Here is a 15,430-nt window from a genome sequence, read left to right as displayed (position 1 = left end):
CTTCTGCGAGAAAACAGCATATATATGTTAGGAATGAGACAAGGGGTTCAAAACCCAGACAATGAATGTAAATGGGCTAGGAAGAAGCTAAATGCACACTTTTCTCAGATAGAATCTCCTGGACAGAGACAGAGCCAAAAGCATCTTTCTAAGACGAAGACAACTCTTTCTGCGCACACCAAACGAACTGAGAGCTGTTCACGCTTGATTAGTCAGCACACCATTTTGCTACAGGGGAGGAGGGGATGTTGCTGCTTCCTTCTTATGGGTTAGGTCACCCTGTTCTGTATGGCTTTTCTGACTGAGAGGGAGTTTAATGGGATTATCTGTGCCATTTTTTGTCTGGACTGTGAGACAGCAGGACTAGCTTACAGCAGCTTTACATTTTTTAATCAGCTTTTGCACTCCTGACACCTCACACCCACCCCCAACACTTTTGCAGACTAATTGCTCAGAAAATATTCTAAATGATAATGAAACTATCCATTGAATATCTGGAAGCAGATTTTCTTTTCAGTTTACAACAAGACTGAAATTAATTAAGAGGGAAACAGCAGTGATAATACTAACTATTAAATTTCATCACCCTGCACAGGATAACTAAACAAGTTCTATTGTATACCTTTCTATCACACTTCTGGTTTTTGCCTTCTAAATGAACAACGTTGCAGGCCTTTTGACTATCTTGTATTTGTTTTTTCCCATGTTGTTTACTTCTGTCTGGCGGTGGATCAATGTTTTGCACTGTCTTCATAATCACTGTTTCCAAACTTTCAGAAGTTGGTATTTCAGAGTCACTAAAACAGCACAGTCAGGAAAACAAAACAAAATAAAGCTAAACGTTAAAAGTTCCATACAGCCAATGCTTGAGCACACAGAAAATAACACATGTAAGAAAGAAGAGAAATGAATATAAAATCCAAACAGTACTAAGCTGACTTGTTCAACAGACGTTTACAAATACAATAAAGGAGAAATCTCTGAAATTGTCTTATGTAGTTCTACTCTGTCAAATGGAATCTCGCTCTTCAATGCATGGAGGTCTGAGACTAACTGCTTCTTAAATGACAGCTTTTGTTACAGCCTGCAAAGTTGACATACATGAAAAACTACTTGATAGTACTTCTAGTCTGTGAATGGCTCACAAAGATATACGCCATTTCTACTTTCCTTCATTTTCATGTTTGGTAACAAAAGAAAAAAATGCATAATACTTCATTCAGTAACTTTTTGTTTCAATTGAACTTCATTTGTAGTGTCAAGTGAGACACACTCAGAAATCACACTTCACTGAAATCTCTGCCTAGCACCCCTTTGGAGTGCTTTTAAATTTTGGAAGCTTGGTAGTCCTTTTACCTAAACTGTCTTCCATGCAGAGAAACTGGATCTGAAACTTTCATTCTGCTTCAAATATTTCCTCAAACTTGCACTCAGTGTGCTCTTAATTTCCAGTTTTTCATTTCCTCGCCCCAGATTATCATTTGTTTTCTGATCTTCAGTGAATTCTATCATAAAATATGACGTCTTGGATATATCATTTTCTATACCATCAGTGGCTATTCATCACCATTTGTTCAAACAGATTTGTGAAGGAATCCCTTGACAGAAGGTAATTTTGATTTGTTACTTTTTAAACAAGACATTTAAAAAGGCACATCTGAGTTCAAATTAAGTTACACTGTCATAAATCAATGGTTTAGAGATGGAGGCTACTTAACTAGAGAAAAGGCCTCAAATTGAAGAGAAGAGTTCATACAGAAACATCTTTATACTTTCCAAAACCTATCCTGACACACTGGTATGTCTTCTTGACTGATAAGAACAGAAATCAATGTAATAGTTTGAAGGTGCTGTAGTAGCACAGAGATATTTCTAACTACATACACGTTTCCCTCACCTGAATACTTTCAAGGCATGTTCTACTTAGAAAATGGCTGGCTTGAATCTAGAAACTCAAGAGACAGCTACTAGTGATAAAGAACAGTATTTATTAGCAAGTGGAAGGGGCAACTAAATTAAGATATTTCCCTAATTTGTTGAGAATTACACCTTCAAACATCACCTTCCAAAACGTTCACTATTCTCTGACAAGAATTCCCTAATCCAACATAATTATCAAAAGTAGTATTTATGGCTAACCACAACAACTGAAGCCATACAATTACTTTCCACTTCACTTCAATCTCAAATTGCAATGAATATTTATTTGCTCAATTTTTCCCTTAAAAAGCAAACCATAGTAATTTAAATTAAAAGCTCAGTAATTGCAACAGAAAAACACATATGTCTTCTGTAAAATCAGATCTGCAATATTAAATTAAACAGAAAACCAAACAAGCTTTATCTTAAGGATAGCAACTGACAAACGACCTGGTTCTTAATTTGTTTTCCCTCTCAAGATACTGTGTTCAGGAGCCCCTTATTTTGCTTGGGGAGAAGCAGCAGAAGGGTTTCATTTGCACTGTTGATTTGCTCCATATGACATATAAAGCCAACATGAAGTCTACAAAGATGATTCCATTTTCCTCACTCTTTTCTCGCTTCTCTACATTTTGCATAAATACAGGCTTGAGAAATTTCTTTGCATGTCTCTTACGACAAAGTACAGAAAGACAAGGTGTGATACCATTTATCTATTGGCTTGCTGCTGCCTCCTCAAATATGTGTGGACAAACAGAAGCAGAAGCAAAAATTCTAAACATTTATGAAGCTTGCCAGTGCAATTTTCTTAGGGTCTCGTGACTCCTGACTGGGACTCCATGCAGTAACAATTACCTTTAAAGAACTGATTTTTAACCATCACTCAATTAAAGTTAGTACAATGACTGTGCATAAAACATACACAAAATAATTAGTGTGGATGGTTCTTAATTTAAAGGATGTTAAAGAGCTTGTAGACATCTGCTAGCAAGCTGAAATGGGTCATTCAAAATTTATCTAACTAAATTAAGGGGAAAAAATGTTTCTCCTCCCGGGTCGGCATGTCACAAGATAACTAAACTGACTTAGTAGGCTTGCCTGGGAATCCTTAGCTGTCAGTGGTGAATATGCAAAGGGCCAGCAAATTAAATCAACCTGCCAAACTGTCAATTTCAAGCCTCATGACTGCATGAAAATAGCATCACTGGAAGAAATCAAGCATTGCCTTCTTTTGGGTTTCCTGGCACCTATTCAAATACTCATGCAGTTGTGGCTAATTTTGCATGCAAATTTCAGTCAATAAGCTCAGAACAAGACCTCCCAAGATATTTCAAAGGATCTGACAGTATTTTTTTTGAATACCAAATCAACAGTAGTTGAAATTCAATCTCCATTTGCTAGTGCTTTACATATGCACAGTGTCCCCTCTACAGGGCTAAGTTAATGAGAGCCGTACCTGCTTTCACTCACATCCTCCCAGCCGTCCTTACTGAAGTTCTCAAATACATTACTCATAACCTTGATGGACTGTTTGAGAAAAGCTCCATGATGTCCCAAAGAGCTCTTTTTCTTGGCTGTTTTTAATTTAACCTTGGTGCCTGTTATCTTGCAATTACATTGCCCAGAGGTTGCCACTGCTTTGGCTTCATCCAGCAAACACTTCAGCTCCTGCACTTGACTCAGCAAATCTTCGTTTTCATTTCTCAACCAGTTAGCTTCAGTAACTTGCCTCTTCAAAGAGTCAGCTTCTTTTTCCTGCTCATCAACCACTGACTGAAGTTCTGCTTTATCTTTTTTCATTTCACAAATCATCTTACGTAGCGTTTCCAGCTCTCTTTCTCTTGTGTGTGCATCTTCCTTTTGCACATTTAAAGATGCTTTCAAATCATTTTTCTCCTTCACTAAGTCTTTATTTACTTCTTTTTGTTTCTTTAATTCCCCTTCAATAGCTTTGAATCTTCTTTCTAGTTGTTGTACCTAACAAAAGCAATTTTAGCGTTTTCATAATATTCAGCCTATCCAGTAGAAAAAAACCTACGTATTCAAACGTATTTATTATATGACGATAATATTACTTTAAGCACAAGGACAAAAGCAATCTATAGTCCTTAATTCAAAAATAATTGTAACATAGTGCAGATGAAAACATTTTAGCTGCAATAATACAGCTGCTGAACAAAGGGCAGATGGTAAAAGAAGTTAAAATTCCAGGCAAAGTGACACAGAAGTTTAAGTATGCTAATGAACCTTCCTGATGCATCTTGAGCTCATTACTGATTTGGTTATACATACTAATTGAATTTAAAAAAACACTTTCAGAAAGAAAACTGTTTTGAAATACAGACAATTTTGCACTGCCTATCTCTATCAACAAGTTATTTCTGGTGTTGTAAATACACAAATTAAGTATTGATTTGATCTTCCAAAAAACTCCCAAACAAATCATAGCACAAGATACCAGAAGCTCAGCACCTAAAGAATATGAAGGCTGAAATGTATTTTCTGTTCACAGAAAGGGAAAATCTATGCTATTACAATGAAACCACTTACAAGCTTCCCATATACAGTTTGAAGAAGCATATTCTACCTATATAGGCTGCATATGCTTTGTTTGTAAAGTCCTTTGAGGTTTACACATATTCACGGCTATTAACAATACACCGATTCTCAATGTTCTTCCGGAATATCTGCTTAAAGTCACAACCAAACTCCACAATTTTCAGAAATAAGGGACAATTTTAGCAGATACTAAACCAAACATCTAGTCTGTGAGATTTCCCCAGTAGCTTGCAAAGGGCATCACAGTGAGTTTTGTTGTCAGTAACCACTTAGTCATTTTGGAGAAGTATTTTTTGGTTGCTTTTGTACAAGCTTCATCCCCATTTCTACACTAGGGGAAGTACCAAGTAATATGGAGTTTTCTGGACATGGCTAGAGAAGACTATTTATCAAGGAGCTATAGTAGAATGCACATGGCCAACTCCAGCTACTCACCTTCTAAAATACTGGCCAATTCCCTCACTTTATTGCAATATGACATGTCAGAACTTAGTTTTGATGTTGAAAATATTGAAACCATAGTATTTCTCAAAAAAACGCTACATGTTTTTGTAAGGATATTTTGCCAATGCATTTAAATTATTTTAAAACTTACAAAATTGTTTACAAAGTGGGTACTATAGATTTGATTCAGATAAATGAGAAGTCTTCATGTAATTAGGGCAAGAGCTGCTCAAACTTCATATACATTTGTGAATTTGATATTGCATTTGTGAATTTGATAGCAAACCTTTATATGCATGCCTATACATTGCTACCTTCCTTTCTGGAAATTCATAGCACACCCACAATGAAGAGAAACTGCCTTATGGCTACATAAAGTTATTGGGTGAAATTAGAAATAAAAGGGATTTATCCAAATGCTTCAATGAAACCAAGGTTTACGATTAAAGTCATAGTTTGTACTTTCCTCCCCAATAATAAAGGAGTCCGACCAGTACCTTTATTCAACCACCTTCCTAAACTGAGATTCTGCTGTTATTTTCTCAGTTCTTTAAAGGAACCTTTTGCACTCACTAGCACTTAAAGTCATATATGACAGCTGGAAGGCAACAAACAATTAATAGCTTCTACATCTATCCCTAAGGTACCATCATAACTCTGTATATCCGTAGAGATAAAAATTATGTAGTACCTGGCAAACAAAATTATAGTTCTGAAATATAGATGATAAGCAAGCATAAACTGTGTGACATTTCAGATGGTAGCATTCATATTATTTCAATTACTCACTCTACCTTAAGATAAATGAATGTGAGCACTTCCTATTCTGTATGTTATTATTTTAACATGATGTTTGTCATTCAGTAATAACGAGATGACAGCCTTCATTGCCTGACCATATGGCAAGTGTTACAAGTATATGCAATCACGTCATCTGCTGTAAATTACCATACTTCCTACAAGTTAATTCACAAATAAAAAATAAATAGACATACCTGAACTGACATTCAAAGTTACAGATTTGTGTTTATTCAATTTAAGCATGCTTTTAAAGATTTATAAGTAATTAAACAAATATTGTTTTGCAAAATGACAAACAAAAGGCAAGATACTGTTTGAAGGATGTCTTTTCTTTGCAGCAAACAAAACATCTGGTAAAATACAAGTGAGCCCTCTTAAGTGAACACCTGTTAACATACTAAACTACTTGTGTATATTACAGATATCAATACCAATAGCAACTAGTTAAGAACATCTTGTTACTGTAAGACGTAAAACATGTAGAATGTCGAGCAGTAAAGATTAAATACTCACCATATTCACTAAGCCAAAGAACACTAAATGCATACGCTAATATCTTCTGAAAAGAGTGATAAACCCACATACATAAAAAATAGCTGCATTACAATGTTGTGATACATTCACAGCCACTTCACTAGAATTCATTTCTGACACAATTTTGAAAATCTGTATTTTTTAATTAGGAAAGGAAAATCCTGGCCTAAATTCATGAGTACTGGCATATATATATATGATTCTTACACTAAAGTTCAGATCTGTTTGCCAGGGTTGATATCTTACCTTCTGTAATGTCTGATGTGAAACTTCTTTCATATTCCTCTTTGGAGTAGTGTTCTTGACCCCATCATCTTCACCAAGTTTAAAAAGTGGCTCTATCAGAAAAAAAAATAATACATCTCCATCAGAGAATAAATAAAATACATTGTGACACCTAATATTTCACTAAAACAATATCTAGACATTTTAAGGAAATGCATTCTTTACTTCTGCAATTATTTATAATGTGGTCTATTTTCTTGACCAAGCCTTTTGGTCAGTTTCTAAAGAGTGACCTCTTTTCAAAGTGTTCTTTCACATAATTATGAATCTTTGTAGCATCACAGTATGTTTTTTTCAGAGTACAAGCTTTTCAAAGGTACAATAGATCTGCAGGTTAAAGACACTGTACTTTCATTCTGATTTTTATTCTTTTATAGACTATTCCCTCTATGTCTTAAAAGCAGAATTCATTGCCTTTTTATCTACACAGTTACTACCAGTTTTGTTCTCTAGGTCTTGTCCCCTGCTAGGAGGATCAGAGTGATTGGTGAACAAAGCAAACAGTAACAGAATTAGGATGGATGAAAACTTTAAACCCCTTTTTTTGTTAAGTGAAAGATCATGTACTTCACCAGATGAATCACACAAATCATCCCATTGTAATACCATAAATTCATAACAATTAGAAGTTGATACAACTAATGAGAGTGAACACGACTCATAAGAGACAGCTATGCACTTTAGGTACTACAAATCTCACAAAAGAAGTTAAAAATTAGATCTATTCTCAGAGAAGAATGTCAAGGAAAAGTTTAGAAGTACTAATACGTACAATAACTCTAAAGTAAAACATGTTTTGTTTCAATTTGAACCAAGAGCTTAGCATTCACTGTTTGCCCACTGATCACAGAAATGAGTAATTACAAGCCTCAGAGGACTTTTTCTTAGAATATGAAATATTACGTTAAAGAACAAAAAATCCCAACACTGTAAAAACACCACAATAGTCACATTTCTTTTCTTGCCCTTCTTCCCCCTAAATTAAGTTAAAGAATTAATCTTAAGGGATAAATATCTGTGCTACATGATGGAGGTCTGCTTTAGAAGTATTTTTTCAAACCACAAGCAGACACTGCAGGTCACTTAAAAACTTTTGATTTATAAACAAAGCAAGTGTAGAAGAAAACAGTGATACTCTCTGTAGATTCACAATCCTCTTGATATAAACAGTGACTAACAAGTTTGTTAGAGTGAATTAGACCTTTCTTTTGTCTTTGGAACATGTCATAGCCAATTAATACTTCTGTATTCATGAAATAAATGGAACACTATTCTAAAGATAATAAAAGCTGAAAAAGGTAAAACTATGCATCTGGGGAATATGTACCTTTACCTTGATATTAATATGTTAGTTCCCATGTTATTTCAGACTACAGTCCCCCAGCACAGTGGTACTGCATACATTTACAACATTCTTTAAGTAACACACAAAGATAATATGAACGTGCTTTTCATCTTTTTCTAAATATTCACTCATTTGAATGTCTGCTGTAGCTTTTATATCAGCATTTACTGTACTCTACTGGAAAGAAAAATTATTTCCCATAGTCAAAGAAAGTGATCAAAGCACACAAGGTGTTATGTTTATTATGTGGATGTATTAAAATACAATTTAAAACTCTATAAATAAACACATTAGATACAGAGAATATAGAATATTACTGCAAAATAGATAGACAAGATTATACATGGTCAGTATTATCACAGAAGTCACAAGCAGTGCACATTAAAGAGAAGTCAAAGGTCACTGATGCATAACTTTTTCTATCAAGCAGAAAATAAATGACCTATACAGCCCCCTTCTCCCCTCCTCCCTTCTGATTGTTGTGTAATTGTTCACATGAATCGGTTAGGGAGGCAATGAAACATCATTGTCTATAAACGTCTGTCTGTCTACGATAGCAGAAATATTCATCATATCAGTCTACTCAGCAAGACATACGCTCTACCTGTCATAATCCTACATAAAAAAATACTAAGTTGTCCCTCAAGGAAGAGACCCAGAAGTCATAAACCCCCTATCTGCAGTCATCAAATTACCATGGCCTTACAGAAGTATACTTATGTCCCACTGACAAAACATAGTTAACTGCCAGCTTTAGATTGTACCACTTAATTCCTAATCTGACAATGAGTTAGCTCAACACCGCTGCCATAATGGTACTTGAACACTGATACTATAGTTCACTATTAGTATTTGCAGAAAGCCTGCTTACAGAGAGAAAAAACTATCAGTTTAAAAAAAAAACACAACAGAGCTGTGTATTAGTCACTCATAGAGTACCTACAGGAATAATCAAAAGAACAAGATTTTTGCCTCCCGTACGCTAAAGGTGAAGGATTCCCCTGACAGATGGGAGTTGCCAAGGTGCAGAAAGCCACTGCGTTACTGACTCCAGTGGTAACCACCCATGCTCCCAAAGACGTGCTAAGTCTGAAACAGCTGGTGGGAAGAAAAACTGTGAAGACTGGAAGAAGTAAATGCCATTCTCAAACATTAGCTGGGGACACAGTAGATTCAGAAGTCATCTCATAACGAAAGAAGCCTTCAAACCGCCTCCTTGAAGAAACGGGTCCAACCTTCTTTTAATAAGGCACTTGCTATTTTTCTGAATGGGATTAGATGGACCCACTTTCCTGCTTTTGGAGGAAACAGCATGAGTACCTGCCAACACATTTTTTACATTCATACACAAATAATTACACGAATAGCATGAATAGTGAATTTGGATTTGATGACCACTGGAAAATAAGCTGCAATGGCAAAAGAGACACCTTAGACAACTGAATCATAATGGAAAGAAATTGGAGATTTTTCTTCAGAAAACAAAACATACTTACTAATAACATGAACAAAGTGTATTTAGGCTGTATCAAGTTTGGACTCTCAGAAAACTACAGATAACAGACCCGAGGCTGCATTTTTAGTTGGGAAGAGGAAGGCACACACATTTTAGGGCAGACGGTGTACGCACTTTCTTAATGCACAAGCAAGGATTGCTAACATACACTCATTCATGCTCAAAGATGGGACATCCAACTTCAGTCGTTGTGGTGTAGTCTTCTAGAAAATGTGAACCAACTGATAAAAGTGTCCACCACACTACAATACTCAAGGATTTGCAAGAGGAATAAGAAGAAAACTACTTTTTATAGACTGGGTGAGCAACTATTTTTTTAAACTTCACTTGATAAAAGTTTGGAAATGGCTGGAATCAGCTCAGCATTACGTGCTAACAAAAAGTGTTGCTTAAGATACAACTTTGGACTTGATTTTATATCTTATAAAAAAGTTCCTGTTCATCTAAATGATACATATAACAACAAAAGTTGCAAAAGGTAAGTAAAATTCGCCTAACACACTTCACCAATAGTTTAACCCTTTTTCTCAGTCCCAATATAATAACAATTAACCATCACGCCAATAACCAAACTAAAGCATGTATCCATCGACACACTTTTAAAAGAGGATGTGTTTTAATCTGAAAAGATCATGAAAAAAGAAGGAATGAAAGACTAATTGTTAAAGCACTAAACATATCAAGAACTGGCAGTTTCAGGGATCTGACTGTTTTTTGGAAACGCAAGGTTATTGCTCAGCAGGCCCTTAACTCCTTATCACTGCTGGTTGTCTTTACACTTCTCTCTGTGGAAAGACTAACTAAATTGGCAAAACAAAGAAGTGAAATTTAAAGCCAGTATCTGAAACCTTCACTAGTTCGCTTCAGCTCTATCTGGGGCTATGACAGTAACACGTAAGAAGCAACACGAGAGAAAACAGTAACTTTCAGTCTTCAACAGTTGGATATTTCCATTACAGATTTTATTTTTTTAATAAATAATAAATTTTTTTATTTAAAATAAACCTTTACCTTTTCATTGGGATAAACAAAGGTAAGGCTTTATTACTAGAGAACATGCAGACTGCTTCTCCAAGTTGCCTACTCCCTTTCTTTGCACAATATTGTGCGTAAAAAATTCACCACAGATGTGACACCCAGCTGGACTGTAACTATGCACTCTTGAACACTTTTCCCAGACCATTCAGAAACAGCAATTGTTAGAAAGAATCACAGGACTGACGGAGAAGCAATGGCAATACCTTACTTATCTGACTAACAAAGACAGCATCACAGAATGCTTTGGGTTGGAAGGCACCTTCAAAGGTCATCTAGTCCAATCCCCCTGCAATGAGCAGGGATATCTTCAAGTAGACCAGGTTGCTCAGAGCACCGTTTAAGCTGGCCTTGAATGCTTCCAGGGATGGGGCATCTACAGCCTCCCTGGGCAACCAGTTCCAGGGTTTCACCACCTTCCTCATAAAAAATTTCTTCCTCTAGTCTAAATCTATCCTCTTTTAGTTTAAAACATTACCCCCTGTCCTATCGCAACAGGCCATGCTAAAAGTTTGTCCCTGTCTTTCTTATAAGCTCCCTTTAAGTACTGAAAGGCCACTATAAGGTCTCCCCACAGCCTTCTCTTCTCCAGGCTTAACAGCCCCACCTCTGCCAGCCTTTCTTCATAGGAGAGGTGCTCCAGCCCTCTGATCATTTTTGTGGCCCTCCTCTGGACCCGTCCCAACAGGTCCATGTCTCTCGTGTGCTGAGGGCTCCAGAGCTGGAAGCAGGACTGCAGGTGTGGTCTCACCAGAGTGAAGTAGAGGGGCAGAATCACCTCCCTTGATCTACTGGCCATGCTGCTCTTGATGCAACCCAGGATACAGTTGGCTTTCTGGGCTGCAAGTGCACATTGCTGGGTCACGTTGAGCTTCTTGCTAACCAGTACCCCCAAGTCCTTCTGGGCAGGGCTGCTCTCAGTCCCTTCATCCCCCAGCCTGTATTGATACCAGGAGGTTGCCTTGAAGCAGGTGCAGGACCTTGCACGTGGCCTTGTTGAACCTCATGGGATTCACACGGGCCCACTTCTCGAGCTTGTCCAGGTCCATCTGGATGGCATCCTGTCCCTCAGGCATGTCGACCACACCACTCAGCTTGGTGCTGTCTGGAAACTTGCTGAGGGTGCACTCCATCCCACTGTCTATGTCATTAATTAAAGATATTAAACAGTACTAGTTCCAATCCAGACCCCTGAGGGATGCCACTCATCACTGATCTCCACCTGGACATTGAGCCGTTGACCACTATCCTCTGGATGCAACCATCCAGCCAAGACCTTATCCACTGAACAGTCCACCCATCAACTTCATATCTCCCCATGATCTGTTCCATGATCTTCCCAAGCACAGAGGTGAGGCTCACAGGTCGGAAGTTCCCAGGGTCCTCCTTTCTACCCTTTTTAAATATGGGTGAGACGTTTCCCTTTTTGCAGTCACTGGGGATGTCACCTGACTGCCATGACTTTTTAAATATGATGGAGAGTGTCTTGGGAACCACACCAGCCAAATCCTTGAATGCTTCCAGAGACAGGGCATCTACCACCTCTCATTTTACTCAGTCCCTCAGGACTCTGGGGTGCATCTCATCAGGCCATCTAGACTTACACATGTAACCACTCACTATTGTAAAGATTGTAAAGATATAAAAGAAAATATCCATGATCAATTCTTATAAGAGTTCCACCATTTTAATTTACTTTCAAATTCATATACTTTGTGAGACTAGTATTTTAAAAAGAAGTCTGAATGATCTCATGAAATTTCTGTATCGCTGTATTTCAACACAGCAAAAACTATTCTAGATTCTGAAGAAAGCTTCATAAACACATAAACGTGTTTTAGATTTCACACATACAAATTTATATACACATACATAGACACTTTAACGTAAAATAATGAACTAATTTTATATGTAGTATATACTCCTAAGTTGCAAACATACATTAGTGTGTATCTATATAAAAAAATTGTCATTGATTTAACAGGCATGTGGATAACTTAAGGGTAAACATATTTTGAAATAAGAATATGTATGGCCTTATAATTACAAAATACACATTCAAGAAAAAGAAATTAACCTTTGAAGCAAAAAAAACTTAAAATTAATATTTCTAATAGACGACATACATATATAAAATACTATACCTTCCTCTTTCTGTTATAAACATAGCTAATCTGCTCTATTGTGAACTTACCCACAGATCGGTGTACCTTCATCTGATCCAATTCTTCTTCAAGGTTCAGTCTACAAAAGAGGAAATAAAAAAGTAAGATCCACAGACGCCACTAAAACCGTTAAAAAAATTAAACCAAAACCTTATCTATGTATTACTGGGGAAAAATTTGTTAACAGCCAGGAATTAGTTCTAATTTGATGACGCTTAGCATATTTCAAAACATAAAGAGTCATTTGTACAACAGCTAATTGAAATTTATAAATCTGAATTTACGAAAAAGAAGTTTCAGCTAGTTCTTTTTAGGTAAGGAAATGCCTGAGATGAAAGGGAGACCGGTAAGAGGTGGAATCCTGTTAAGAGGGGAGTAAGTATTCAGTCTGAGGGGAAACCACCAGCCAACCTTGAGCAGATAAATCTCACCCTTCCTCTTTTTCCAGTGACTGTTTGAGAAACTTACTAACAAAATCTCTCCTCCCCTTTTCCAGCCCTGATCTATGATATTACTGCTACAGCTTATTGTGTAATATCAAGCAGCTAACAAAATACTTGAATTACTGTTTTTTCATTTTATTAAAATTACATACAAATAAAGTTACCAGGATACCAATGCTTAAGTTTCAAAGTCAAACTGGGAAATGCTAGAATGAAAGACGTTAATTTGAATGGTTCATTTAAACTTATGTTTTCTGACACAATCTTTAACTATGTAGTTGTGCACTATTTTAGCAATATGATCCCCATCTATTTTAGCCTAGGATCCTACAGTACACAGAACAGGGGGCAGTCATTTAATATGTAGATTTTATTTAAAATGTAACCTCATATCCTATACAACTACACATTATTCTAGCTCTGTTTTGAAGGTTGGATTGATAATTTCCTCATGGGCTTTTCTACTGTACTCTGAACAGTAGCACCTAACTGCTTCACAGGAAATTTATGCTTTACAAAATCCCTCTGAGATAAGGCACAAAGAAAATGGGGCCCAAAAACCTTCTAACTTAAGGAGACTATTTAAAAAAAATGTTTTTTCAGTATACACAGTATTTTAAAGCACACTATATGTTTAATGCATCTTTGACTCAGCTGTAACTCCATAAAAATTGCAATTCACCTCCCACAGCCTCACAGGAAGTACAAAGAAAATAAGCAATATGAAAAATTGAAGTAACTTGCTTTGCACAACACACAAGACTCCCACTATTTTCACGATCACTCAGCTGCCTTCACACATTGGCTTTCTTTGCTCTTCTTTCATTCTTCTTGCCTCAGTCATCATCAATTTCTATCACACATACTACTGTGGCCTTTACCTCCACACTGTCCTAACTCCTCACAGCATGTTCATTTTTTGCACTGAATGGCAAAATGCTTCCTTGAAAAAGCATTATCTGTTTACGTAATTAAAGACTGTATTCAACATTACATGAATACAAGGGAGTGAATTAACGATATTTTAGAATTCTTCCTTTTTGAACCTCTGTCTTCTGAACATGCTATTTTTCAACTTTCAAAACATCATTTGAATGAACACATGGTTATGTGCATACACACATACATACTGCCTCCCTACACACTCAGTGACAAGCATAAAATAATAATTGCACATGATTTTTTAAAAGAGTTAACTTTTATGTAAAGATGTTTTTAGGGTGATAAAATACATGTAGAAGTAAATAAATGATATGAAATAGTAAAGGGGTAGGTTTATAGTCTGAAGCACTTCCAAACAAATTCATTTGTTTGTGAAAGTCTCCAAGTGAAGTTATGATATACCTAAGCTGGAAATATTTCAGGCAAACTTAGACAGGAAATTACAACGTGTGACACAAGATCCAACCCATACAAGTCAATGACTGGCTTGCATGAAGGCTAGAACCAGCTCCAGGTGATGCTGCTTTGGCACGGGAGTTGGACTAGGTGATCCACAGAGGTCCCTTCCAACCCCTACAATTCTGTGGTTCTGCAAAATGCCCAACTGGGCTAGACCAGTGTTAGGTCCATTCATCACCAGTGCTCTGTCTCCAGCAGAGGCAAAAGGAGATGCTACTCGGTAGAGAGCACAAGCCTCACAGTTTCTGCAGTCTGATCACAATTTTCCATCCTGAAAGTGCCACATAAACACTACCCTTGGTCTCCTCTGCTTTAACTGGTTCCCTGTTGCTAGAAGGACCTTTCCTCCAATCCCACATGAATGGAAACTCTTTATAACCTTTCATGTGGAGCCTTGCCAAAGGCAATTGGAAAAGACAGATCAGGTTTTATCCACATGGTTACTGTCACCCTTCTGCAATTCCAGTAGGTTAATAAAACAGAATTTCCCTTTACAGGAGCCACACTGATGCATCCCCAACAAAATTGTGCTCAGTGATCTCCCTCCATCTTCACGTTTTTTTTTTCCCTTCCTCTTTTTCTTAAAGACAGACTGCCATCTTCCCAAGCACAGCAGCAGTGAGGTTCACAGGTCTGCAGCTCCCTCTGGAGCCCATTTTGTAGATAAGAGTTACGGTGGCAACATGCCAGTCAACTGGCACAACGGCTCTTCACAACGAGGTTACAGTTCAATAATTTCATACTTAGATTCTTCACACCCTCAGGGGTGAAGCATCAAGATATTAACAAATAACTTACCTACTTGACCTCATAATTGCTGTATAGTTACTTCAAACAGATGTGACATCTTTGATCTATCTGTTGCAAATAGAACATGAGTTGTTGGCATCTTCTTAGCATCTTCAGCAGGGAAGACTGAGGCAAAGATTCACTGAGCTTCTCTTCTATGGCCTTGTAAATCCAGTGTATCCTTTTACACCGT

At 36.9% G+C, this 15,430-nt stretch overlaps 1 protein-coding gene across 5 annotated transcripts in view; it reads right to left on the bottom strand.

Annotated features, from left to right (window-relative positions):
• The window catches only part of CNTLN (centlein), a 217,891-nt gene that overhangs the window by 65,440 nt on the left and 137,021 nt on the right, over nucleotides 1-15,430 (bottom strand). For 4 of the 5 annotated variants that reach the window (XM_075410639.1, XM_075410640.1, XM_075410641.1 and 1 more), the window contains 4 exons: nucleotides 12,634-12,683; nucleotides 6,505-6,596; nucleotides 3,377-3,897; nucleotides 623-797 (listed from right to left, as the gene is read on the bottom strand). In XM_075410639.1, the coding sequence (XP_075266754.1) occupies nucleotides 623-797; nucleotides 3,377-3,897; nucleotides 6,505-6,596; nucleotides 12,634-12,683 (838 nt within the window). The remainder of the gene's footprint in view (nucleotides 1-622; nucleotides 798-3,376; nucleotides 3,898-6,504; nucleotides 6,597-12,633; nucleotides 12,684-15,430) is intronic. The other variant, XM_075410643.1, reaches the window with a different exon arrangement.

This window comes from Opisthocomus hoazin, chromosome Z (assembly GCF_030867145.1).
Source record: "Opisthocomus hoazin isolate bOpiHoa1 chromosome Z, bOpiHoa1.hap1, whole genome shotgun sequence".
Lineage (NCBI taxonomy): Eukaryota > Metazoa > Chordata > Aves > Opisthocomiformes > Opisthocomidae > Opisthocomus > Opisthocomus hoazin.
The sequence above is the reverse complement of the archived record's forward strand: the minus strand, read 5'-3'. Positions and strand labels throughout refer to the sequence as shown.